Below are 25,179 nucleotides of genomic sequence, written 5' to 3'. Positions count from 1 at the left end.
CAGTTCGATGATCGACTTTGTAGTTGTGTCGTCGGACTTGCGGCAGCATGCTCTGGATACTCTGGTGAAGAGAGGGGCGGAGCTGTCAACTGATCACCATTTGGTGGTGAGTTGGCTCAGATGGTGGGGGAGGATGCCGGTCAGGCCTGGCAGACCCAAGCGTGTTGTGAGGGTCTGCTGGGAACGTCTGGCGGAGTCCCCTGTAAGAAAGAGTTTCAACTCCCATCTCCGGCAGAGCTTCAACCATGTCCCGGGTGAGGCGGGGGACATTGAGTCCGAGGAGCCTGTGTTCCGTGCCTCTATTGTCGAGGCGGCCAGCCGCAGCTGTGGCCGTAAGGTCGTTGGTGCCTGTCATGGCGGTAACCCCCAAACTCGATGGTGGACACCAGCAGTAAGGGATGAAGGAGGAGTTCTATCGGGCCTTTTGGAAGCTGATGGGTATCGGCGGGCTAAGCGGAATGCAGCTTCGGCGGTCGCTAAGACAAAAACTTGGGCATGGGAGGAGTTCAGAGAGGCCATGGAGAATGACTTCCGGACAGCTTTGAGGAGATTCTGGTCCACCATCCGGCGGCTCAGGAGGGGAAAGCGGTGCTCCGTCAACACTGTGTACAGTGGGGATGGGGGGCTGCTGACCTCGAATCGGGACGTTGTGAGGCGGTGGAAGGAATACTTCGAAGACATTCTCAATCCCACCAACACATCTTCCGATGAGGAAGCAGAGTCTGGGGTAGCTGGTGCTGGCTCTCCCATCTCTGGGGCTGAGGTCGCTGAGGTGGTTAAAAAGCTCCTCAGTAGCAGGGCCCCGGGGGTGGATGAGGTCTGTCCAGAGTTCCTTAAAGCTCTGGATGCTGTAGGGCTGTCTTGGCTGACACACCTCTGCAGCATCGTGTGGACATCTACGTTCTACGTTCCTACCCTCACCTATGGCCACGAGCTGTGGGTAGTGACCGAAAGAACAAGATCGCGAATACAAGCGGCTGAAATGAGTTTTCTCCGCAGGGTGGCCGGGCTCTCCCTTAGAGATAGGGTGAGAAGCTCGGTGATCCGGGAGGGGCTCAGAGTAGAGTCACTGCTCCTCCACATCGAGAGAAGCCAAATGAGGTGGCTCGGGCATCTAGTTAGGATGCCTCCTGGACGCCTCCCTGGTGAGGTGTTCCGGGCACGTCCCACTGGAAAGAGGCCCCGAGGAAGACCCAGGACACGCACGATGGACTACATCTCTCGGCTGGCCTGGGAACGTCTCGGGATCCCTCCGGATGAGCTGGTGAATGTGGCCGGGGAGAGGGAAGTCTGGGCTTCCCTGCTTAGGCAGCTACCCGCGACCCGACTCCAGATAAGCGGAAGAAAATGGATAGATGGATGGATGTCTCAGATTGGTGAACCTCTGTCCATCTTTTCATCCGAGAGACTCTGCCTCTCTGAAATGCTCCTATTATGCCCAGTCATGTTACTGGCCTGTTGCCAGGTAACCTGGTTACTTGTTGCTCCTCCAGGTGTTTCTGGTTTGAAACAGGTACTTTTCCAGCCTTTTGTTGCTGCTGTTCCAACTTTTTCCAGACGTGTTGCTGGTATAATAAATTTCTGCTGTAATGGCAGCTTCCTGTCCGGAGCACCACCAGGAAATTCAATAACAAGAGAAAAACTGAAATTTCAAACTTCTGACTAGAAAGAAAATTACAAGTAAGAAACTGTATTTACTAGCTGGGATGTGAAACATTAAACAAAATACTAGAGAAACATTATTAGCTTTCTCAAATTAAGTGAAATTCATGTACGCTGATTCCCAATAAAAACGTCCCTTTTTTCTCTCCAAATGCCACAATGTGGTTATGAGCTAAAAAGCACAGCAGCGAGACAGAACCCACTTTGACCAGAGCCAAACAACTTGTTCACCACCAATGAAACCCAAGCAGGCCTCTGGATGCTGGGCATTAACGGCGTGACAGAGGCAGAACCAGAGCGAGAAACAGAAGAAGACTGGATGAGAGCGCTCTCTGTGACCACTGCTGACAGGGTCTAAATTCCCCTTACACCCCTTCACCCTCACCTCCATCGTCAAGCTGTCAGCAAAGACTCGGGGTGCCATTTGAATTGTTTATGGAAGTATTAATATGCTGTTTTAGGGAGTAAAAATAGCTCATTCTGACCTTGTGTAACAGGTGCAGCAGAAGATCGGTGAAAGAGAGATGCCTCATGGAGTGTCTGAAGCAAAACATGTTGTGAACTCGTGGAAATCCTTCAGACCAACAAGGAGCCCACAGACAAGCAGAAAAAGCATTAGCATAGTTGTCCATGTGCACAGACAAAGAGCAGCACGCATGTGCAGCGTCAGACATGCCAGGCCATCAGCAGATGTGATTCATCCCCTTGACCCAGTTGGGGAATGTTTCACATTTAAGTGGAAAAAAGAAAATGCTTCTCAAGAAAATCTGAAGCATTTGAGGCAGTCTGATGAATTACCATCGGGATATTCATCACCAGGGACCCTGTTTCTTCACAACACCGCCTCAGCCCCGACCGTCCAGCTGAGCGGACCTGCTTCTGTCTGTCAGAGGGTAAACCCTCTCAGCATCCTCACAAGCTGTCATTTATCAGCTTAAATAAAGTCGGGAAGAATCAATAATCAGTCTTCACACCAACAGCTGAGTGCTGCAGGATCACCACCGACCGAGGCCTCTCTCTGTTTTACTCTGCAAACACAGGAAGCTTTATGTTTACAGACAAAACACAACGCAGTCCATTTAGAGACGGACTGTCCATGGTCCCACCTGGATTTTCCATCCAGACTGCTGTCTAACACAAGAAAATATATTCTACTTGAACTGTCCCACTTTTCCAGTCCATAAAAATCAGAGATGTCCCACAGCAGAGCTTTAGACCCCATTTATGGAAGCAAGAGACAGCTTTTTCCAGCTTACTGAGACAGATTTGGCTTCATCTCTCAGACGCACACACTTCCTCAATCCAAATCAACCTCTGACAGACATGTTTGCAGCGTGGCAAGTTTCTACTGCTGCAGCTTCTATCAGCATCCGACTAAACAGCTGTCACATGACACGAAAACGTGTAACCACCTGACATGCTGGCCACTTGAGGTTTAAAAACATCTTCCAGTAACAAGTTATTTAACCCCAACAGATGCAATGAGCAGCTTCTCATTTCTTAAACATCCATGTGGAAAGACACATCCATGGTCATGGAAAACATGTTCCAGAAGGGTCTGATCATCAAGCAGAGAAAACATCTCAGGAGAAGCAGAAACTACTAGAACCGGGTTCAGCCATCATTAAAAACTGGAAGGATGTTGGGAACCATCGTCTTCCAGGAAGAAACGTGGTCAGAAAAACATCCTGAATGATGATGATCGGTGGTTTAACATTTGGTGGAACCAGATGGAAGAAAAACAGCAGTAGAACTCAGGACCATGTTTAATAGTGAAAGTTAGAACGTTTCCACATGAACAATGTGAAGGAACTCAAGGGACTGAACATCTGTGGAGCCAGAAGAAAACCACTAACCAGTGAGGCTAACCGGAGAAAAAGGCATAAAGACTGGACTCTGGAGCCATGGAAGAAGGTCATGTGGTCTGATGAGTCCAGATCTACCCTGGTCCAGAGTGATGGAGCATCAGGGTAAGAAGAGAGGAGGATGAAGGGATGCAGCCATCATGCCTAGTGCTACTGTACAAGCCTGTGGGAGCAGTCTATGATCTGGAGTTGCTGCAGCTGGTCAGGTCTAGGTTCAGGTCTAGATTCAGGTCTAGGTTTAGCGACATTATGTGTCCAAAGAATGAGGTCAGCTGATACCTGAACATAGTTCAAGGATTGGGAGACATCATTTCCACACATGGATCGGCCACCACAGAGTCCAGACCTGAACCCCACTAAGGACCTCTGGGATGTGCTGGAGAAGGCTTGGTGCAGTGCTCAGTCTCTCCATCATCAATACCAGATCCTAGAGAGAAATGAAAGCAACTCTGGATGAAATAAATCTTGGACGTTGCGGAAACTTCTAGAGGCGATGGCACAGAGAAGCTGCTGGAATCAGAGGTCCAGCCAGATGTCAGAGGGGGTGACCTTTATTGTTTCTTTGGACCATCACTTCGCTACGCTTTTCTTTCACCGGCACAACTTTTGTGCAGGTTTCCTCACGTCTTGTCTAAAAACAAACATTTTCATTTTTATGCATTATTGTTGTTCCTGGAATTTTTTAACTTGTATATTTTTCCACTAACAGTTTATTATTCACCGCAGGCTGATGAGAGCTAGAGCTGGCTGCCACTGCAACGCTGACAGCCTGCTGCCTAACTTAGGCCAGGGCCAAACAAAAGCACAAGGCCTTTCATGTTTGGCTGGTGGGACTTCTTAAAATAGAGGACCCAGTATCAAAATGAGGCAGGATATTCTGGTTGCGACGCCCCAGGGAACGTGAGGCCAGGGCACAGTAGAACTGGAGAGTATCGTCTGCATGCTCGGGATGCTGCATGCAGGAGCAAACGTAACAGACAAATGGCAGGTATTTAAAATGTGAGAGCAAAGTTTCTTAAATTAGAAAGTGGGGAATTCTTTATGGGGGTGCAGCATAGTTAGTAATGCCTCTGATTTCTGAAGACATGGTTCACTGGGAAGGCTTCCAGTCAGCTCGTCTAAAATATCAACTCCTTTTGACTAATGACCGTGGAGGAGCCCGAGCCTCCTGTCCGCCTCATAAAAAGCCCTCTCTGTGGAATTTCCACTAGGAAACATGTGTCTTCATGTCCTGACCTGGCTCAGTCCACTCTGCTGCAGCGGCCCTGAACATGTCGATGTTTCCATCGTTCATTTTCCACAGCCAGGTCCTCCTGGAAAGATTTTAATATCACTCCTCTACTGGGAGGGGATGAATGAAAAGAAAGTAGATAAAAACATAAATGAGTAAAAGAAATACAATCAGATTCAAAATTAAATAATACAAAATAAAATTAAGCTCAACTTAAAATAAATCTACTAAAAAATAAAACTTAATAGAAAACAATTTAAACTGAACTAAAAACAGAAATTAAATGTAATCAAATTAAAATATCATGCAAAATCTAAAACTAAACTTAAATTATCTAAAACAAAAAACTAAATACTATAAAATTAAACACAAATAAAAATAAACTTAAATTAAATCTAATAAAAATGCTACACAAATACTAAAACTTACATGAGAATGAAAAATATAAAACAAATAAAACTAAACTACTCCTCCATGAGCTGCCACCTTATCGTGGTGGAGGAGTTTGTGTGTCCTGACGATCCTAGCAGCTATGCTGTCGGGGGCGCATGCCCCTGGTAGGGTCACCCATGGCAAACAGGTGTCTAGGGGAGGCTGCCAGAGGTGGGGACCCTGGCGGTCCAATCCTCGGCTGCAAAAGCTAGCTCTAGGGACGTGGAATGTCACCTCTCTGGCAGGGAAGGAACCTGAGCTGGTGCGCGAGGTTGAGCGATTCCGGCTGGATATAGTTGGACTCACCCTCTTCCATTCTGGAGTTGATCCCGGTGAGAGGCGCCGAGCAGGTGTAGGCCTGCTCATTGCCCCCCAACTTGGCGCCTGTACGTTGGGGTTTACCCCGGTGGACGAAAGGGTAACCTCCCTCCGCCTTCGGGTGGGGGGACGGGTCCTGACTGTTGTTTGTGCTTATGCACCAAATAGCAGTTCAGAGTACCCACCCTTTTTGGAATCCTTGGGGGGGGTGTTGGAGAGCACTCCTTCTGGGGACTCCTTCGTTATGCTGGGGGACTTCAATGCTCAAGTGGGCAATGACAGCGAGACCTGGAGGGGCGTGATTGGGAGGAACGGCCCCCCTGATCTGAATCCGAGTGGTGTTTTGTTGTTGGACTTCTGTGCTTGTCATGGACTGTCCATAACGAACATCTTGTTCAGACATAAGAGTGTCCACATGTGCACTTGGCACCAGGACACTCTAGGCCGCAGTTCAATGATTGACTTTGTAGTCGTGTCGTCGGACTTGCGGCCGCATGTCCTGGACACTCGGGTGAAGAGAGGGGTGGAGCTGTCAACTGATCACCACCTGGTGGTGGGTTGGCTCAGATGGTGGGGGAGGATGCCGGTCAGGCCTGGCAGGCCCAAGCGTGTTGTGAGGGTCTGCTGGGAAAGTCTGGCAGAGTCCCCTGTCAGAAAGAGTTTCAACTCCCATCTCCGGCAGAGCTTCGACCATGTCCCGGGTGAGGCGGGGGACATTGAGTCTGAATGGGCTGTGTTCCGTGCCTCTATTGTCGAGGCGGCCAGCCGCAGCTGTGGCCGTAAGGTCGTTGGTGCCTGTCGTGGCGGTAACCCCCAAACTCGTTGGTGGACACCGGCAGTAAGGGATGCCGTCAAGCTGAAGAAGGAGTCCTATCGGGCCCTTTTGGCCTGTGGGACTCCAGAGGCAGCTGATGGGTATCGGCGGGCTAAGCGGAGTGCAGCTTCGGCGGTCGTTAAGACATAAGCTCGGGCGTGGGAGGAGTTTGGAGAGGCCATGGAGAATGACTTCCGGACGGCTTTGAGGAGATTCTGGTCCACCATCCGGCGGCTCAGGAGGGGAAAGCAGTGCTCCGTCAACCCTGTGTACAGTGGGGATGGGGGGCTGCTGACCTCAACTCGAGACGTTGTGAGGCGGTGGAGGGAATACTTCGAAGACCTCCTCAATCCCACCAACACGTCTTCTGATGAGGAAGCAGAGTCTGGGGTAGCTGGTGCTGGCTCGCCTATCTCTGGGGCTGAGGTAGCTGAGGTGGTTAAAAATCTCCTTGGTGGCAAGGCCCCGGGGGTGGATGAGGTCTGAGTCCGGGTTTCCCTGCTTAGGCAGCTGCCCCCGCAACCCGACTCTGAATAAGCGGAAGAAAATGGATGGACGGATAAAACTAAACTAAACTAAATCTAAATTATATTGATTAAAAAATAGAAATTAAATGCACTAAAAGAATAAATAATAAAATTAAACTAAAGTTACATTAGACTCATTTAAATGACATAGTAAATAAAACCTCCAGCACCGTCAGGATGTAAAAGCCAGATTAAAAACGGCTCTGCAGGGCTCAGCTGTTACCGGTGTAAAACGTGGCTGTTTACCACCACCAGCTTTCAGAAGGGACCAAAACATCAGCCAGAAAGCAGGACTGAGAGGTGGTCTGTGGTCCCCACCTGCAGAACCTCCTTTATTGGGGGTGTCTTTGTCTATAATTTCCACCTGTTGTCTGTTCTATTTACAGCATGTGGAACTGATTTCAGTCCGTGTTGCTTCCTAAGTGGACAGTTTGATTTCACACGTGTGACTGACTTGCAGTTACATTGTGTTGTTTAAGTGTTCCCTTTATTTTTTTTCAGCCGTGTATTTTTCAAGATTATCTGACAACACGCTGAAATTATTCCGTGAAAACTACTGCTCTAAACAAAATTCTAGATGAGTAAATGATCATAATATGGGCACTGAAAATAACCAGGCTGCACTAGAGGATATACACCTTCTTTCTGCTGTCAGGTCTGATGGATGACAAGATCTTTTACAGCTCCAATCAGACAGGAAACCACTAACCAGCCACATCCTGTTTTGTGGTAATAATAAAACTTAACTCAAACCATCAGTTTTTTGAAGTACAGATGATAGAATAAAGAAATAAAAACATCCCTCAGGTGGTGGTTGCAGTGTTAGACGTGTTTCTGACTGGGTCATATCATCATCATTTTACTGCATCATCAAGATACCAGAATAATCAAAGCTTTCTGGGGGTCATAGCCGTCTCAACACCGGGGAACCAACCCACTGGTGTTAGACAAGGAAAAAATGGACCATCGCCCGCCGTGGTGCTCTGCTTCATTATTTGACCTAAAGAAAATGAAAAGAATCCACCAGACAACGTTTCATGTAATTTTGGTTTTCTTGCAGTGTTCTGCAGTCTGGATGCTGGGTGTAAAAAAACACATCAGCATCTGGAAGATCTACCCTCACCTCATCAGATTTACCTGTTATCCAACCAGCCAATCACACGGCAGCATGTAGTCATGTCGATGTGGTGAAGACCACCTGCTGAAGTTCAAACTGAGTTTCAGAATGAGGAAGAAAGGGGATTTGAGAATTAAAGAAGGGGTCTGACCCGGTAAAAGAGGGTGGACCCGATCAAGAGGACGAGCTGGTACTAGAAGGCGGTCCTGATGAAGAGGAGGATGAGTGTAGTTTGGCCAAACCAAACCATCCATTGAGGGGGGATTTTCCATTGCTTCCTTCAGGCCAAATGGACCCCTAACCTTCCATTAATTTTCATTAATTCGTTTCATTATTGAACATATGTTCCTACATGTCAGTGCGTGTTAAGTGTTTCATTGTTTATTTAATGTTATTTTACATTCCTGGCTGCCAACCAAACTGCCCCTCAGAGATTTTAAAGAAACCTCTGTTGCATCCCAGCAGTGTGAAATGAAGCTTCACCTGTTGATAAGGGTTCCAAACAGCAGCCTGATGGTCCTGTGGATGTTTTCAGAACATAGCCAGCTCCACTGCTCCTTCATCAGCAGACACAGGATGTTCAGGAACACCTCAGCTAGCATCATCTCATCTGTTGTGCCTACAACATGCGAAACACAACTCATGATGACACGTGACCAGATAAACGCTGTTGTGCAGAAAGAACTCAAATATCAGGTTGTATGTTACTAAAAATGCTGAAGCATCTGACTGGCTGGTGATCTGTAAAAGAAAATCATCTAACGTGGAATTTTACATGTAATCTGCATCAGTCATGCAGGTTACATGTAAAATGTAAGCTGCATGTAACCTGTTAAACGTATAAAGTGGAGCTGTCCTCCACGCTGTCCTCCACTTGATACGTTTGCTAACGCTGCCATCATGTGGCTGCACTTTGATACTGCAGATTTTATCTAAATCCTCTTCATGAGAACAAAACTGCTTCAGCGTCACTCTTCGCTACTGATGACTAGCTGTCTGTTTATAAATCACTGAACTTTCATTTGTCACTTGACTTCACAAAAACAACCATCTCTAGGGATTGGCTAACTTAGTTATGGAACCAGTTTATGTCGGTCGTATTACAGACGACAAGTGGAAGTGAGTGACTGAGCTGGTCAGACAAAGTAAAATGAAAGCAGACCAGTTGGGGTGACTACATGCTGACACTGCTGGAAATGCTGAAAAGTTCAGATTTAAATGGCTTCCAAAGCCATGAAGAGTTTGGACGTTTCAGTGTTTAACTTCTATTTTGCATGAATGGTGGCTCCCTGAGCCACCGCCTTTCCGCGGTGGAGTTTGCGCATCCCGAAAACCGTAGGTGCTACATTGTCAGGGGGTTTCTGCAGATGGTGGGGGAGGATGCCGGTCAGGCCTGGTAGACCCAAGCGTGTTGTGAGGGTCTGCTGGGAAAGTCTGGGGGAGTCCCCTGTCAGAAAAAGTTTCAACTTCCATCTCTGGCTGAGCTTCAACCATGGTCCTCTGTAGGTCTTGGTTGATACGCCTCTGCAGACTGGCAGACTGGGGTGGTGGTCCCCCTTTTAAAAAAGGACCGGAGGGTGTGCTCCAACTACAAGGGTATTACGCTCATCAGCTTCCCCGGTAAGGTCTATTCAGGGGTGCTTGAGAGGAGGGTCCGTCGGATAGTCGAACCTCAGATTGAGGAGGAGCAGTGTGGTTTTTGTCCCGGTCGTGGAACAGTGGACCAGCTCTACACCCTCTTCAGGGTCTTTGAGGGGGCATGGGAGTTTGCCCAACCAATCCACATGTGCTTTGTGGACCTGGAGGAGGCATTCGACCATGTCCCCCGGGGACTCCTGTGGGGGGTACTCCGGGAGTATGGAGTGCCGGACCCGCTTGTACGAGCTGTCCGGTTCCTGTACGACCGGTGTCAGAGCTTGGTCCACATTGCCGGCAGTAAATCAGAATCGTTTCCAGTGCGGGTTGGACTCCGCCAAGGCTGCCCTTTGTCACCGATTCTGTTCATAAATTTTATGGACAGAATTTCTAGGCGCAGCCGAGGTGTTGAGGGGATCTGGTTTGGTGGCCTCAAATTGGGTCTTGCCAATGAGGTCCTGCCCCAAGTGGAGGAGTTCACGTATCTTGTTCAGGATTGAGGGAAGGATGGAGCTGGAGATCGACAGGCGGATCAGTGCCTCGTCTGCAGTGATGCGGACTCTGCATCGGTCTGTAGTGGTGAAGAAGGAGCTGAGCCAAAAGGCAAAGCTCTCGATTTACAGGTCGATCTACGCTCCCACCCTAACCCTATGGCCACGAGCTGTCGATAGTGGCCGAAAGAACAAGGTCGCAAATACAAGCGGCCAAAATTAGTTTTCTCCGTAGGGTGGCCGGGCGCTCCCTTAGAGATAGGGTGAGAAGCTCGGTGATCCGGGAGGGGCTCAGAGTAGAGCTGCTGCTCCTCCACATCGAGAGGAGCCAGATAAGGTGGCTCGGGCATCTGGTTAGAATGCCTCCTGGATGCCCCCCTGGTGAGGTACGTCCCACTCCGGGGAAGACCCAGGACACGCTGGATGGACGGATGAAATGTGAATAAAATGTGGTGCAGCATTGGTGCGGACTCATCCTTACCGAGTTCCTGACTCTGTTTTCTCCTCATATTGTCACTCACAAAGCTTCTGTACGGTAATAATCCTGGACTGTCTTCCATCTCGGCCTCGGCTCTGATGGACAGCTTTTCCTGTTCACTGATGAAGGCTTGTAAATCTCTCAGAGACATCCCACTAAACACCTGAAAGATAATTAAACAATTACCAACGACCAAGATACTTAAAATTACTATAAATAAAACAGTTTGAGAGTAAACAAGACTTTCATTCAGAACTTACTGTGCTTGATTGATCCAAACTGAATAAAACTGGTGGTCTGATGTCTGAACCATTTAAAAACGGCATGTTTTTACTGGAAAGCTTCAGACGAGACCTGGAATTATATCAACAAGGTAATAAACACATCAATCAATAACAACTGTATACAGTGATGTCGTTAGATGACACCATAAAATCTGAGGATGCAGTAAACTCACTATCAATGCATCCCGGGGACGCACCTGATTTTTCCCATGAAAACGACACATTCTGAACAGCAACTCATGTTTAAAATCACAGTAATTAGCAAACGAAACCTCAGTGTTTCCCCTACACTGACTCGCCACACCGGGTGTGTGTACGTGAGATGAACGAACAAATTACTACCCGCGAGTGAAAACATGGCGAGGAGGCCTTTCTGCACTGCGATGGAATAACAGAGTTTGCAATCACCCTGGTGGGAGCCCGTCAATCCACTGTGGACACATATGTGGACCAATGTCCTCAAGGTGGTGACCAGCACGCTCTCGATTCTGTCCCTGCATGCTCGGCTAAGCAGTTCTCGCTCTGCTGCTGGAGTTTAGAGACTCTGGAGGCGGAGACCGTAGCTGACGTGTCCTACGATTGGTCCGTTCCCGGCTGACAACAGAGCCAATGTCTTCTAAAGCTAACTTCTTTAAAGTGTCAACACATGGAAATAAACAACACGCAGATTGGCCAGATGTGTAAAGAGTGATTCCACTGAATTCTTGAGAACCTGGACCACGTTAGGCCAGCTCTTGATAAAAAAAACTACATCTTCAAATCTGGATTAAACATTTGACAGGCAGGAGGTTAGGTACAAACCAGCAGGACACAGGTGACGTAGAAGAAGCAGGAGTCAAGTGGAGGAGCAGGGGAGGCGGGTGGAGGAGCAGGGGACGAATGTGGAGGAGCAGGGGAGACGGGTGGAGGAGCAGGGGAGGAAGGTGGAGGAGCTGGGGAGGAAGGTGGAGGAGCAGGGGACGAATGTGGAGGAGCAGGGGAGACGGGTGGAGGAGCAGGGGAGGAAGGTGGAGGAGCTGGGGAGGCGGGTGGAGGAGCAGGGGAGGCGGGTGAATGACTGAATGAGTGAGCGAATGAATGAATGAATGAGTGAATGAATGAGTGAATGAATGAGTGAACGAATGAAAAAATGAATGAATGAATAAATGAGTGAATGAATAAATGAATAAATGAATAAATGAATAAATGAATAAATGAATAAATGAATAAATGAATGAATGAATAAATGAGCGAATGAATGAGTCAATGAATGAATAAATGAATGAATGAATGAGTGAATGAATGAGTGAATGAATGAATGAATAAATGAGAGTGAATGAATGAATGAGTGAATGAATGAATGAATGAATAAATAAATGAGTGAATGAATGAGTCAATGAATGAATAAATGAGTGAATGAATGAGAGAATGAATGAAAAAATGAATGAATGAGTGAATGAATGAATGAATAAATGAGTGAATGAATGAGTGAATGAATGAGTGAACGAATGAAAAAATGAATGAATGAATAAATGAGTGAATGAATAAATGAATAAATGAATGAATGAATGAATAAATGAGCGAATGAATGAGTCAATGAATGAATAAATGAATGAATGAATGAGAGAATGAATGAAAAAATGAATGAATGGGTGAATGAATGAATGAATAAATGAGTGAATGAATGAGTGAACGAATGAAAAAATGAGTGAATGAATAAATGAGTGAATGAATAAATGAATGAATGAATAAATGAGTGAATGAATGAGTGAATGAATGAATAAATGAATGAATGAATAAATGAGTGAGTGAATGAATGAATAAATGAATGAATGAATAAATGAGTGAATGAATGAATGAGTGAATGAATGAGTGAACGAACATAAAAAATGAATGAATGATTGAATGAGTGAACGAATGAAAAAATGAATGAATGAATGAATGAGTGAATGAATGAGTGGATGAATAAATGAGTGAATGAATAAATGAGTGAATGAATGAATGAGTGAATGAGTGAATGAATGAATGAAAGAGTGAATGAATAAATGAGTGAATGAATGAATAAATGAATGAATGAGTAAATGAATGAGTGAATGAATGAATGAGTGAATGAATGAATGAATGAGTGAGTGAATGAATGAATGAATGAATGAATAAATGAGTGAATGACTAAATGAATGAATGAATGAATAAATGAGTGAATGAATGAGTGAATGAATGAATAAATGAATGAATGAGTGAATGAATGAATGAATGAGTGAATGAATGAATAAATGAATGAATGAATGAATGAATAAATAAGTGAATGAATGAATGAGTGAATGAATGAATGAATAAAAAAATGAGTGAATGAATAAATGAAAGAATGAATGAATAAATGAGTGAATGAATGAGTGAATGAATGAATAAATGAATGAATGAATGAATGAATGAATAAAGGAGTGAATGAATGAGTGAATGAATGAATAAATGAGTGAATGAATGAATGAATGAACAAATGAGTGAATGAATAAGTCAATGAATGAGTGAGTGAATGAATGAATAAATGAATAAATGAAGAAATGAGTGAATGAATGAGTGAGTGAGTGAGTGAATGAATAAATGAATGAATGAATAAATGAGTGAATGAATGAATGAATGAATGAATGAATGAATGAGTGAATGAATGAAAAATGAATGAATGAGTGAATAAATGAATGAATGAATGAATAAATGAGTGAATTAGTGAATGAGTGAATGAATGAATAAATGAGTGAATGAATAAATGAATGAGTGAATGACTGAATGAGTGAATGAGTGAGTGAATGAATGAATGAATGAATGAATGAATGAGTGAATGAGTGAGTGAATGAATGAGTGAATGAATGAATAAATGAATGAATGAGTGAATGAATGAGTAAATGAATGAATGAATAAATGAATGAATGAGTAAATGAATGAATAAATGAATGAATGAATGAGTAAATGAATAAATGAATAAATGAATGAATGAATGAATGAGTGAATGAATGAGTGAATAAATGAATGAATGAATGAATGAATGAATAAATAAATGAGTGAATGAATGAAAAATGAATGAATGAGTGAATGAATGAATGAATGAGTGAATGAATGAATGAATGAATGAAAAATGAGTGAATGAATGAAAAATGAGTGAATGAGTGAATGAATGAATGAATCAATGAATGAATGTGTGAATGAATGAGTGAATGAGTGAATAAATGAATGAATGAGTGAATGAATGAGTGAATAAATGAATGAATGAATGAATAAATAAATGAGTGAATGAATGAAAAATGAATGAATGAGTGAATAAATGAATGAATAAATGAATACGTGAATAAATGAGTGAATGAATGAATAAATGAGTGAATGAATGAAAAATGAATGAATGAGTGAATAAATAAATGAGTGAATGAATGAAAAATGAACGAATGAGTGAATGAATGAATAAATAAATGAGTGAATGAATGAAAAATGAATGAATGAGTGAATAAATGAATGAATGAGTGAATGAATGAATAAATGAATGAATGAATAGAGTGAATGAGTGAATGAATGAATAAATAAATGAGTGAATGAATGAAAAATGAGTGAATGAGTGAATGAATGAATAAATGAATGAATGAATGAATGAGTGAATGAATGAATGAATGAATAAATGAGTGAATGAATGAAAAATGAGTGAATGAGTGAATGAATAAATGAATGAATGAATGAATGAGTGAATGAACGAGTGAATGAATGAGTGAATAAATGAATGAATGAATGAATGAATGAATGAGTGAATGAATGAATAAATGAGTGAATGAGTGAATGAATGAATGAATAAATGAATGAATGAATGAATAAATGAGTGAATGAATGAATAAATCAGTGAATGAGTGAATAAATGAATGAATGAGTGAATGAATGAATACATGAATGAATGAATGCTTTATTTCATATATAAGAAAACAAACATACAAAACAAATGATAATAGCCAAAAGAAAACAAAAAGAATAATAATATGAAATAAAATAAAAATAAAACTTTAGTTTTGGGTGAGTTGGGACAACACTGTGCTGCTACAGTGGAGCAGAGGCATAGGGATACGGTTCAACTGGAGAATAAACTCAGTGTTTGAGTTGCCATGTGGTTTTGGATGCATGCTAGAACAAAGCAGCGTCATATGTTCCTGATGCTGTCCTCATCTGACCAGTGGCCACATAGCCTGATGATGATGATGACTGACTGATGAAGAGTCAAGCATCACGGCAGACTTAGGCCAGTCAGTGTGTGCAGCACACACACACAAATGAGCAGGAGAAATGGCAAGTCCAGAGAAAACAGGAAGAGTTTGAATCTGGAACCACAGACGTCAGTTTTCCCTCAGAGAAAAAAGACGAGAATGTTGTGAGAAACGTTCGTCATGACCAGAAACAACGAGGTTCTTCATGGTGGCTGGAAGCAGGTGGAACCAGGTGAAGCTCCTCCTGAGGAGGAGACGGAGACGCGACGTCCAGCAGCCAAGATCAGAGTCCAGGATTTTCCTGTTAGTAATTTATTCCAGCAGGTTTCCATTTCATCTATTATATCTAATGTTCAGTTTCATTATGAAGAAATCCGCACGCAGAAGGATTAGATGTTCCGTAACGCAAGTTGTGAAACTTAGTTCCTTTTAAATAATGGAATCGTCTATCTTAAAGTAGCTGCCCAACACTGATAATTTGTAGAAGAGATCTTAACGATGCAAAGTCTCACAATGAGCTGGAAATGCCCAAAAAATGGAAAAATGAATAAAAAAAAGACGTAATCCAGCAGGTTGGGTTGATTTGTTCAGGTATAAAATGTGTAACGGGAAATAATTTTTTCTTTTATTAAATTTAATGAAAACGAAATGAAATGTAAGATTACTTTATTAATCTGGATTATTATTTTAATTATTTACATTATTATTTTAATATAAAAATAAAATTGAATAAGTAATAAAAAAAGATTTTTTTATTATTATTGCTATATTTAAAAAAGGTTTTGAGTAGCTCCCCTAGTTAGGAATGAAAATAAAAAAAGCTAAAAAAAAAAACAAACTATAAATCCATGAAAGATAAAACAATTAATACAATATATAAGAATTACATAAAATAATAATACATATATTAAAAAAATGGTCATGATTTAATTGGATAGTAAATAATAACTTAAAAGTTTTCTAACTTCCAGGTCTGAACCAACAGAAGTTTACTTCTAACTTATTAAAGACGTGTCCACGATCGCGCTCTGCTTCTCCAGCTTCTTCATGTAGATTTTTCATGGGACATTTCCTCCAGTCAGAGGAAGCAGGCGAGCCGTAAATATCTAGACTCTAGACATGACCTGCACAACGCTCACCTGGATGGGTTTTCTTAGAAAGTGTTAGCCCTTCATCAGACCACTAGCAGAGCTTGCTGTAAAGCAGTGAAAGCTGAAAGTGAGAAGCCTCTCCAACCCTCTGGCCTCCAGTACGCCAACAGTTTAATACAGAATCATTATAAAAATATTATCTACAAGCTCAAAAGAAAAGTTGGATTAGGAAACTTCTATAAACCAGGTGAAACAGAAGTGTAGGACAGGAGACTGAAGCCATACTTGCTCTTCTTGTCTGTGCTGAGCTTTGCTCCATCCACCTCCAATTCGTTTTCCTCTGTGGGGCTCTGAGGCTCTGAGCGAGGAAAGGCCGTCTTCAGGGTGTCCACAATGGCATTCACTACAATCTGCAGCAGAAACACTCAGTCACAAGAAAGACCTGGGCCGTCACGCTACACCGTCTAATAAGCCGCTCTGGTGGCTGTATGAGGGCAGGCTCTGTGGGTGAACCTTGTCTATGCGCGACACAATGAAGGGTTTCTTCACGAAGGCGATCCTGGCGTCGGTATTGAGAGCGAGGAACTCCTGCATCTCCTCACTGTTGGCTATTTCAGAGATGGCACACAGTTGCTGAAAAGATGAAAACCGGTTTGTTAGTGGATGACAGGCTTGATTTTTACTAAACACACTCCTGCCTCCACGGCTACTTCGCTTTCACACCATCTCAAGATTCATGATTCAGACTTGAACAAACATGAGAAACAGTGATTGGTCAGTCACTGTGTTTTAAAGAGAGGATGCACAAGGCGACATATCACATGTTTCAAGTGGTGAGTGAAGTGTAATGTACTGATTGATTCCCGGTGTTGTCAGACAACAAAATGACGGATAATAAGTCTCTTTCATCTTCACGTAGGAGGCAGCCGTTCTGGAACCAGACTGCAGCAGCTGCAGGATGTTGTGGTTTCCAGTCAGTGTGGGAACTGGTTCAAACATGAACCAGCTCAGACGTCCTTTTACCTGTTATTTTACATACTGCTGTAATTCCAAAAATATCAGAAGTAGAAAACGCCTCTGGCCTCAGTTAGCAGAACTTCATTTATTTCAGTAATTCAACTTAAAAAGGCAAACTAACACATTATATAGACTTATTACATGCAAAGTGAGACATCTCCAGCATTTCTTTGTTAGAATTTAGACGATCATGGCTTACAGCTGATCAAAACCTAAAAATCATAATCTCAGAAAATTAGAATATTACATACTAATACCAGTTTGTATTATACTCTGTCAGAAAGTATAGTAAAAGAAATGTTTGAACTTAAAACTGCTTTGATAAAAACAGGCTATCTCTAGATCTAAACACAACTAAGTTTATGGTTTTACAAAGAAAACAAAGATGAGGAAGTTTAGGTTTTTGTTTAGTATAGACGGAGTGTTTAAGTTTAGGTTTTTGTTTAGTATAGACAGAGTGTTTAAGTTTAGGTTTTTGTTTAGTATAGACGGAGTGTTTAAGTTTAGGTTTTTGTTTAGTATAGACGGAGTGTTTAAGTTTAGGTTTTTGTTTAGTATAGACGGAGTGTTTAAGTTTAATTTTTTGTTTAGTATAGACAGAGTGTTTAGGTTTAGGTTTTTGTTTAGTATAGACGGAGTGTTTAAGTTTAGGTTTTTGTTTAGTATAGACGGAGTGTTTAAGTTTAGGTTTTTGTTTAGTATAGACAGAGTGTTTAAGTTTAATTTTTTGTTTAGTATAGACGGAGTGTTTAAGTTTAGGTTTTTGTTTAGTATAGACAGAGTGTTTAAGTTTAATTTTTTGTTTAGTATAGACGGAGTGTTTAAGTTTAATTTTTTGTTTAGTATAGACGGAGTGTTTAAGTTTAGGTTTTTGTTTAGTATAGACGGAGTGTTTAAGTTTAGGTTTTTGTTTAGTATAGACGGAGTGTTTAAGTTTAGGTTTTTGTTTAGTATAGACAGAGTGTTTAAGTTTAATTTTTTGTTTAGTATAGACAGAGTGTTTAGGTTTAGTTTTTTGTTTAGTATAGACGGAGTGTTTAAGTTTAATTTTTTGTTTAGTATAGACAGAGTGTTTAGGTTTAGTTTTTTGTTTAGTATAGACGGAGTGTTTAAGTTTAGGTTTTTGTTTAGTATAGACAGAGTGTTTAAGTTTAATTTTTTGTTTAGTATAGACAGAGTGTTTAGGTTTAGTTTTTTGTTTAGTATAGACGGAGTGTTTAAGTTTAGGTTTTTGTTTAGTATAAACAAAGTGTTTAAGTTTAATTTTTTGTTTAGTATAGACAGAGTGTTTAGGTTTAGTTTTTTGTTTAGTATAGACAGAGTGTTTAAGTTTAGGTTTTTGTTTAGTATAGACGGAGTGTTTAAGTTTAGGTTTTTGTTTAGTATAGACGGAGTGTTTAAGTTTAGGTTTTTGTTTAGTATAGACGGAGTGTTTAAGTTTAGGTTTTTGTTTATTATAGACAGAGGGTTTAAATTTAGTTATTTGTTTAGTATAGACAGAGTGTTTAAGTTTAGTTTTTTTGTTTAGTATAGACTGAGTGTTTAGGTTTAGTTTTTTGTTTAGTATAGACGGAGTGTTTAAGTTTAGGTTTTTGTTTAGTATAGACGGAGTGTTTAAGTTTAGGTTTTTGTTTAGTATAAACAAAGTGTTTAAGTTTAATTTTTTGTTTAGTATAGACAGAGTGTTTAGGTTTAGTTTTTTGTTTAGTATAGACAGAGTGTTTAAGTTTAGGTTTTTGTTTAGTATAGACGGAGTGTTTAAGTTTAGGTTTTTGTTTAGTATAGACGGAGTGTTTAAGTTTAGGTTTTTGTTTAGTATAGACGGAGTGTTTAAGTTTAGGTTTTTGTTTATTATAGACAGAGGGTTTAAATTTAGTTATTTGTTTAGTATAGACAGAGTGTTTAAGTTTAGTTTTTTTGTTTAGTATAGACTGAGTGTTTAGGTTTAGTTTTTTGTTTAGTATAGACGGAGTGTTTAAGTTTAGGTTTTTGTTTAGTATAGACAGAGGGTTTAAGTTTAGTTATTTGTTTAGTATATACGGAGTGTTTAAGTTTAGTTTTTTGTTTAGTATAGACAGAGTGTTTAAGTTTAGGTTTTTGGGAGTGATAACAGATGAAAAACTGACATGAAGCTTATATTAAAACAAAGATGTCAAAGAATATATCCGTTCTGAACAAAGTAAGTGTTGAATTATAATGTATTACGGATTTTGTTTTCTTATACTGCCACATTTAAGTTATTGTGAGGAAGTGTGGGGTAATACATATGTGATTAATATAAAGTCTTGTTTTATAAAAAAGAATTATAAACAAAGTTGATTCAAGAGAACGTACCAACACAGTTTACTACGTCAAGACTTATGAAACCTAAAGGTGTCCAATACAAACATTATTAGTTATGGAAAGCAAGAAGCAAAGTATTACCGGAAAGTTTACAGAAGTCATTCATTTTTAATTGAGAGGACAAGAAAAATAAGAAGGAAATTTCCCTTTAAATACCAGAGGCAAGTACTACTTATAAACACATGTGCATTTCAATATGTGCTGTCAAGCTGTGGAACTCGTATACTCCTCAGTTTAAAATCATGAATAGACAGAATATTTAGTGTGTATGGACTTGATGGGTGAAAAGGTGTTAAAGATCTTTCAGTACTGATTTGTTGGTTCTGCGTACGACTTGGGCAGGGATTCTAAGTTTTACTTCTTCCTGCTCTTTTTCAGTCATGGTGCTGCACCAACACGTGTTTTTCACATGTTTTGTTGCTTTGTTATAATTTGAGGTTGTGCATCGTCATGTGTGAAATAAAAAGCATAAATAAACAAATAAAAAAGGAAACTGGATCCAGAACTGTGACCATTTGAACAGTCTAGTCCTGCATATGAACCCGTGTCTGGGTCTAGTCCTGCATATGAACCCAGTTCTGGGTCTAGTCCTGCATATGAACCCAGTTCTTGGTCTAGTCCTGCATATGAAACCAGTTCTCGTTCTGGTCCTGCATATGAACCCGGTTCTAGTTCTGGTCCTGCATATGAACCCAGGTCTCGGTCTAATTCTGCATATGAACCCATTTCTCAGCCTAGTTCTGCATATGAACCCAGGTCTCGTTCTAGTCCTGCATATGAACCCAGTTCTTGTTCTAGTCCTGCATATGAAGTTAGTTCTCGGTCTAGTCCTGCATATGAACCCAGGTCTTGGTCTAGACCTGCATATGAACCCGGTTCTCGGTCTAGTCCTGCATATGAACCCAGGTCTCGGTCTAGTCCTGCATATGAACCCAGGTCTTGGTCTTGACCTGCATATGAACCCAGGTCTTGGTCTAGTTCTGCACATGAACCCAGTTCTCGTTCTAGTCCTGCATATGAACCCAGGTCTTGGTCTAGTTTTGCATATGAACCCAGTTCTTGTTCTAGTCCTGCATATGAAGGTAGTTCTCGGTCTAGTCCTGCATATGAACCCAGGTCTTGGTCTAGACCTGCATATGAACCCGGTTCTCGGTCTAGTCCTGCATATGAACCCAGGTCTCGGTCTAGTCCTGCATATGAACCCAGGTCTTGGTCTTTACCTGCACATGAACCCAGGTCTCGGTCTAATTCTGCATATGAACCCATTTCTCAGCCTAGTTCTGCATATGAACCCAGGTCTCGTTCTAGTCCTGCATATGAACCCAGTTCTTGTTCTAGTCCTGCATATGAAGTTAGTTCTCGGTCTAGTCCTGCATATGAACCCAGGTCTTGGTCTAGTTCTGCATATGAACCCAGTTCTCGTTCTAGTCCTGCATATGAACCCAGGTCTCGGTTTAAACCTGCATATGAACCCGGTTCTGGGTCTAGTCCTGTACATGAACCCAGGTCTTGGTCTAGACCTGCACATGAACCCAGTTCTCGGTCTAGTCCTGCATATGAACCCGGTTCTCGGTCTAGTCCTGCATATGAACCCAGTTCTCAGTCTAGTACTGCATATCAACCCAATTCTTGGTCTAGTCCTGCATATGAACCCAGGTCTTGGTCTAGTCCTGCATATGAACACAGGTCTTGGTTCATATGCAGGACTAGACCCAGTTCTTGGTCTAGTCCTGCATATGAACCCAGTTTTTGGTCTAGTCCTGCATATGAACCCAATTCTTGGTCTAGTCCTGCATATGAACCCAGGTCTTGGTCTAGTCCTGCATATTAACCCTTTTCTCGGTCTAGTCCTGCATATGAACCCAGTTCTTGGTCTAGTCCTGCATATGAACCCAGGTCTTGGTCTAGTCCTGCATATGAACCCAGGTCTTGGTCTAGACCTGCATATGAACCCAGTTCTCGGTCTAGTCCTGCATATGAACCCAGTTCTTGGTCTAGTCCTGCATATGAACCAAGGTCTTGGTCTAGTCCTGCATATGAACCCTTTTCTCGGTCTAGTCCTGCATATGAACACAGGTTCTGGTTCTTGTGGCAGTGTGGGCAGGTGCCGAGTTCTGCTGAAAAATAAAGTCAGCATCTCTACAAACGAAGCATGAAGAGCTCTAAAACCTCCTGGTAGAGGCTGTGTGGAATCTGGACTTAATAAAGCCTGGTGGACCAGCACCACAGGACATGGCTCCCACATCACCACCCACTGTGGAAACTTCATGCTGCTTTAAGGGTCTTGGATTGTTGCCTTTCCAGTCTTCCTCCAGACTCTGGGACCTGGATTTCCAAATGAGATGCAGAATCTGCTCATCAGAAAAGACCCTGTGGACCACTGCTCAGCAGACCAGGTCCTGGTTTCTTTAGTCCAGGTGAGACACTGCTGACGTTGTGTTCAGGAGCAGCTGGACTAGAGGACTGCGACATGGAGTCCAGGTCCGGGATCCGTCTGTGTGGTGGCTCTGGAAGCTCTAACTCCAGCCTCAGTCCAGTCCTGGTGAAGCTTTTCCTGACCGTCCTCTCCAGCTGCTTCATCCTGCTGGTTGTTCCAGCTTCTCCTTCCTCTCAGCTTCTTCTTGATGAGCTTTGATGCAGCACTTTGATCATCCGGCTTCTTCTGCAGCCGCCTGCTGAGGCTTTTCCTCCTGGTGGAGGGAGTGGGTGATGGTTTCTGCCCAGCTGTCAGGTCAGCAGCCTTCCCCATGATGCTGGACTCTACTGGAACAGACTGAGACCATCTAGATGCTCAGGAGGCCTCTGCAGGTGTTTGGATGGATCAGCTGATCAGAGCGGCTCTTAGAGGCTGCAACACTGAACCTTTTCACTATATTCTCATTTCTGAGATTTAGATGTTTGGGTTTTCATCAGCTGTAAGTTATACAATTATAAGAAATAAATGCTTTAAATACCTCACTTTACATGTAATGAGTCTATATAAATATATTAGTTTCCCTTTTTAAGTTGAATTACTGAAATAAATTAAGTTTTGCGCGATGTTCTAATTTTTGAGTTTCACTAAATGGATGACCACTTTGAAGACTCGATAGAGCAAAGTTTCCCGGGAAATGAAATGCCGTCATATCATTTTCCACAAATTGATAGTTATTAGTTTTATAGAGGATGTTTTTAATGTTTATTTGTGGTAAAAAAAAAAAGAAAAAAAAAACTGTAATAAAGTATTGTGTACATAAAGTAGAATCATACCTGTATGAAATTCATGCTGTACTCATACATAACACACTGTGAAGCAGTGTTGGGGTAGTTACTCTAAACAAGTAATTAGTTAGTAGTTACTTCTGTAAATTGTAATGAAGTTACTCGTTACTGCATTTGAAAAGTAACGCCACCACTTATTACTTTACCATTTCTTAATTCACCGTGTCGACATGGACAAACATCATAGCCGAATCGTCGCTGCCTGTCTGCAGAGTGTTTACTGTATATTGTAAACAAAATTACTTTAAACCCACAAGAACAACAACCCTGTCTGTGGAAGAAATGGACACACTTGTCTCATCATCATTTTATCTAGTATTTTTCTAAACCTGGGCCTTTCAATAGTCAACAGGGGAGCATGTCTCCTACAATGAACCTGCAACTAGCTTCTTAATTTCTGTCTTACAGCCTGCTGCTCTCTAGGAAATGTTTAAAAACGCTTAGCTTGTTTAGGCGGGTCGGCTGCTTGTTTAGGCGAGTCGGCTGCCTGTTTAGGCGGGTCGGCTGCCTGTTTAGGTGGGTCGGCTGCCTGTTTACGCGGGTCGGCTGCATGTTTAGGCGGGTCGGCTGCATGTTTAGGCGGGTCGGCTGCATGTTTAGGAGAGTCAGCTGCCTGTTTAGGCGGGTCGGCTGCATTTTTAGGCGGGTCGGCTGCATGTTTAGGCGAGTCGGCTGCCTGTTTAGGCGGGTCAGCTGCTTGTTTAGGCGGTCGGCTGCTTGTTTAGGCGGGTCGGCTGCATTTTTTAGGAGGGTCGGCTGCATTTTTAGGCGGGTCGGCTGCATTTTTAGGCGGGTCGGCTGCTTGTTTAGGAGGGTCGGCTGCATGTTTAGGCGGGTCGGCTGCTTGTTAGGCGGGTCGGCTGCTTGTTTAGGCGGTCAGCTGCTTGTTTATGCGGGTCGGCTGCATGTTTAGGCAGGTCGGCTGCTTGTTTAGGCGGGTCGGCTGCCTGTTTAGGCAGGTCGGCTGCTTGTTTAGGCGGGTCGGCTGCCTGTTTTGGCGCGTCGTTACTTTGTAACGAGTTACAGTAACACGTAACAAACTTTGTAACGCGTTACTCTCAACACCGCTGTAAAGCTTCTCTGTTAAATATATCTTGACTATGGATCATGAATTTCTTTTAATTTCATGGAATTCAAATTCTACTTGTCTGCAATTTCAATTCAAGTTTAAATTCAAGAGCTGAACTGGAAATTAGGTGAAAATCTCAATTCAGTCTTGAATTTTGTAGAAGCCTGGTGGATGAGGGGTGAGTAAACGTTAAATCTACCAACCTTTAGGAAGGTCTCCAGCAGTCCTTTCCTGGCCTCTATCTTGTCACTGTCCATGTTTCCAAACGGCATGTCAGGAAAGATTTTCTTTGGACCTTTCACACCTGAAACAGCAAATTTCAACATACATCTCTGTATGAAGAAGTTTTTACATGAAAAGTCATCAGTCAGTCCCACGTGCCTTTGACGAGTTTCCGAAGATCGTTTTTCTCTTCCAGCCGAGTCTGCAGGTTGAGGAACTCGCTGTAGCGCCTGTTGACCATGTGATAGGCTACGGGCTGAAGGGGGGACGGATTCTCACAGCCCGTCTGTGTGACTTCTGCATCCTCACAACCCGGCGGGACACTTCCTGGGTTCTCACAACCCACTGACGTCTCGTACTGGAAACCAACCAAACACGCGGGGAGCCTTTACACATGCTGGATGGACTGTGTGAAATGTCTCAAAGCTTGAGGTTAATGTGAACAACCACAGACACATTAACCTAAAAAGTTAGGATTTCCTAAAAGTTTTACATCTAAAAATGTCTTTATTTCCAGTAAAGACTGTCTATATGTGACGGATTCATTATGTCATTAATAAGCGACCTTAAACAGGATCACATGACTTCCCCTGCTGGCAAATAAAATCAAACTAATATTTAAGAATTAAAGATAATTAAACATACTTGGACTCTAAAAAGAAGAATTTCCCCCATTAGTTCTTTTGGTTTCCTTGTCTTTAAAATCCATTGGAAGAAATTTTCATTTTAAATGTCTTTCAGTTAAACAGACGCAAAGGTTGTCTAATAATTTAAACTAAATTCTAAGTAAATTTAGCAAATTCAATAATACAACCTTAAAAACTCTTAAAATCTTATTTAATCTTTTTATACTAACAATAAAATGTTCTGTTATACTTATTATATAGATATGATGTATTAAATCGTATTAATTTGTATTTAATTAATATAAATCATGTCAGGTTATGAATAAAAAAGAAATTTCCTTTTTCTATTTAATTTTATTAAATGTATAGACTAATATCGATAAACATTCAACAGACACTATCAAACTGAATTGGACTGATTTGAATTATAACAGGATTTAACTGGATTATAATCATACTGAACTTAATGACAATGAGACTGAACT

The 25,179-nt window shown here is 42.1% G+C and overlaps 1 protein-coding gene across 6 annotated transcripts in view; it reads right to left on the bottom strand.

Moving 5' to 3' along the window:
* LOC121646583 (sorting nexin-19-like) overlaps positions 1-25,179 on the bottom strand; it is a 107,502-nt gene that overhangs the window by 65,926 nt on the left and 16,397 nt on the right. For 3 of the 6 annotated variants that reach the window (XM_041995658.1, XM_041995657.1, XM_041995661.1), the window contains exons 5-11: positions 24,228-24,426; positions 24,050-24,150; positions 16,670-16,789; positions 16,442-16,566; positions 10,831-10,924; positions 10,574-10,733; positions 8,450-8,585 (exon numbers count right to left, since the gene is read on the bottom strand). In XM_041995658.1, coding sequence (XP_041851592.1) covers positions 8,450-8,585; positions 10,574-10,733; positions 10,831-10,924; positions 16,442-16,566; positions 16,670-16,789; positions 24,050-24,150; positions 24,228-24,426 — 935 coding nt within the window. Of the gene's footprint in view, positions 1-3,866; positions 3,955-4,763; positions 4,869-8,449; positions 8,586-10,573; positions 10,734-10,830; positions 10,925-16,441; positions 16,567-16,669; positions 16,790-24,049; positions 24,151-24,227; positions 24,427-25,179 lie in introns of those variants that run through there. The other 3 variants (XM_041995659.1, XM_041995660.1, XM_041995663.1) reach the window with 3 other exon arrangements.

The sequence above is a fragment of the Melanotaenia boesemani genome, chromosome 9, assembly GCF_017639745.1.
Source record: "Melanotaenia boesemani isolate fMelBoe1 chromosome 9, fMelBoe1.pri, whole genome shotgun sequence".
Lineage (NCBI taxonomy): Eukaryota > Metazoa > Chordata > Actinopteri > Atheriniformes > Melanotaeniidae > Melanotaenia > Melanotaenia boesemani.
Note: the sequence above shows the minus strand (reverse complement) of the source record. Positions and strands in the feature narration are given on the sequence as shown.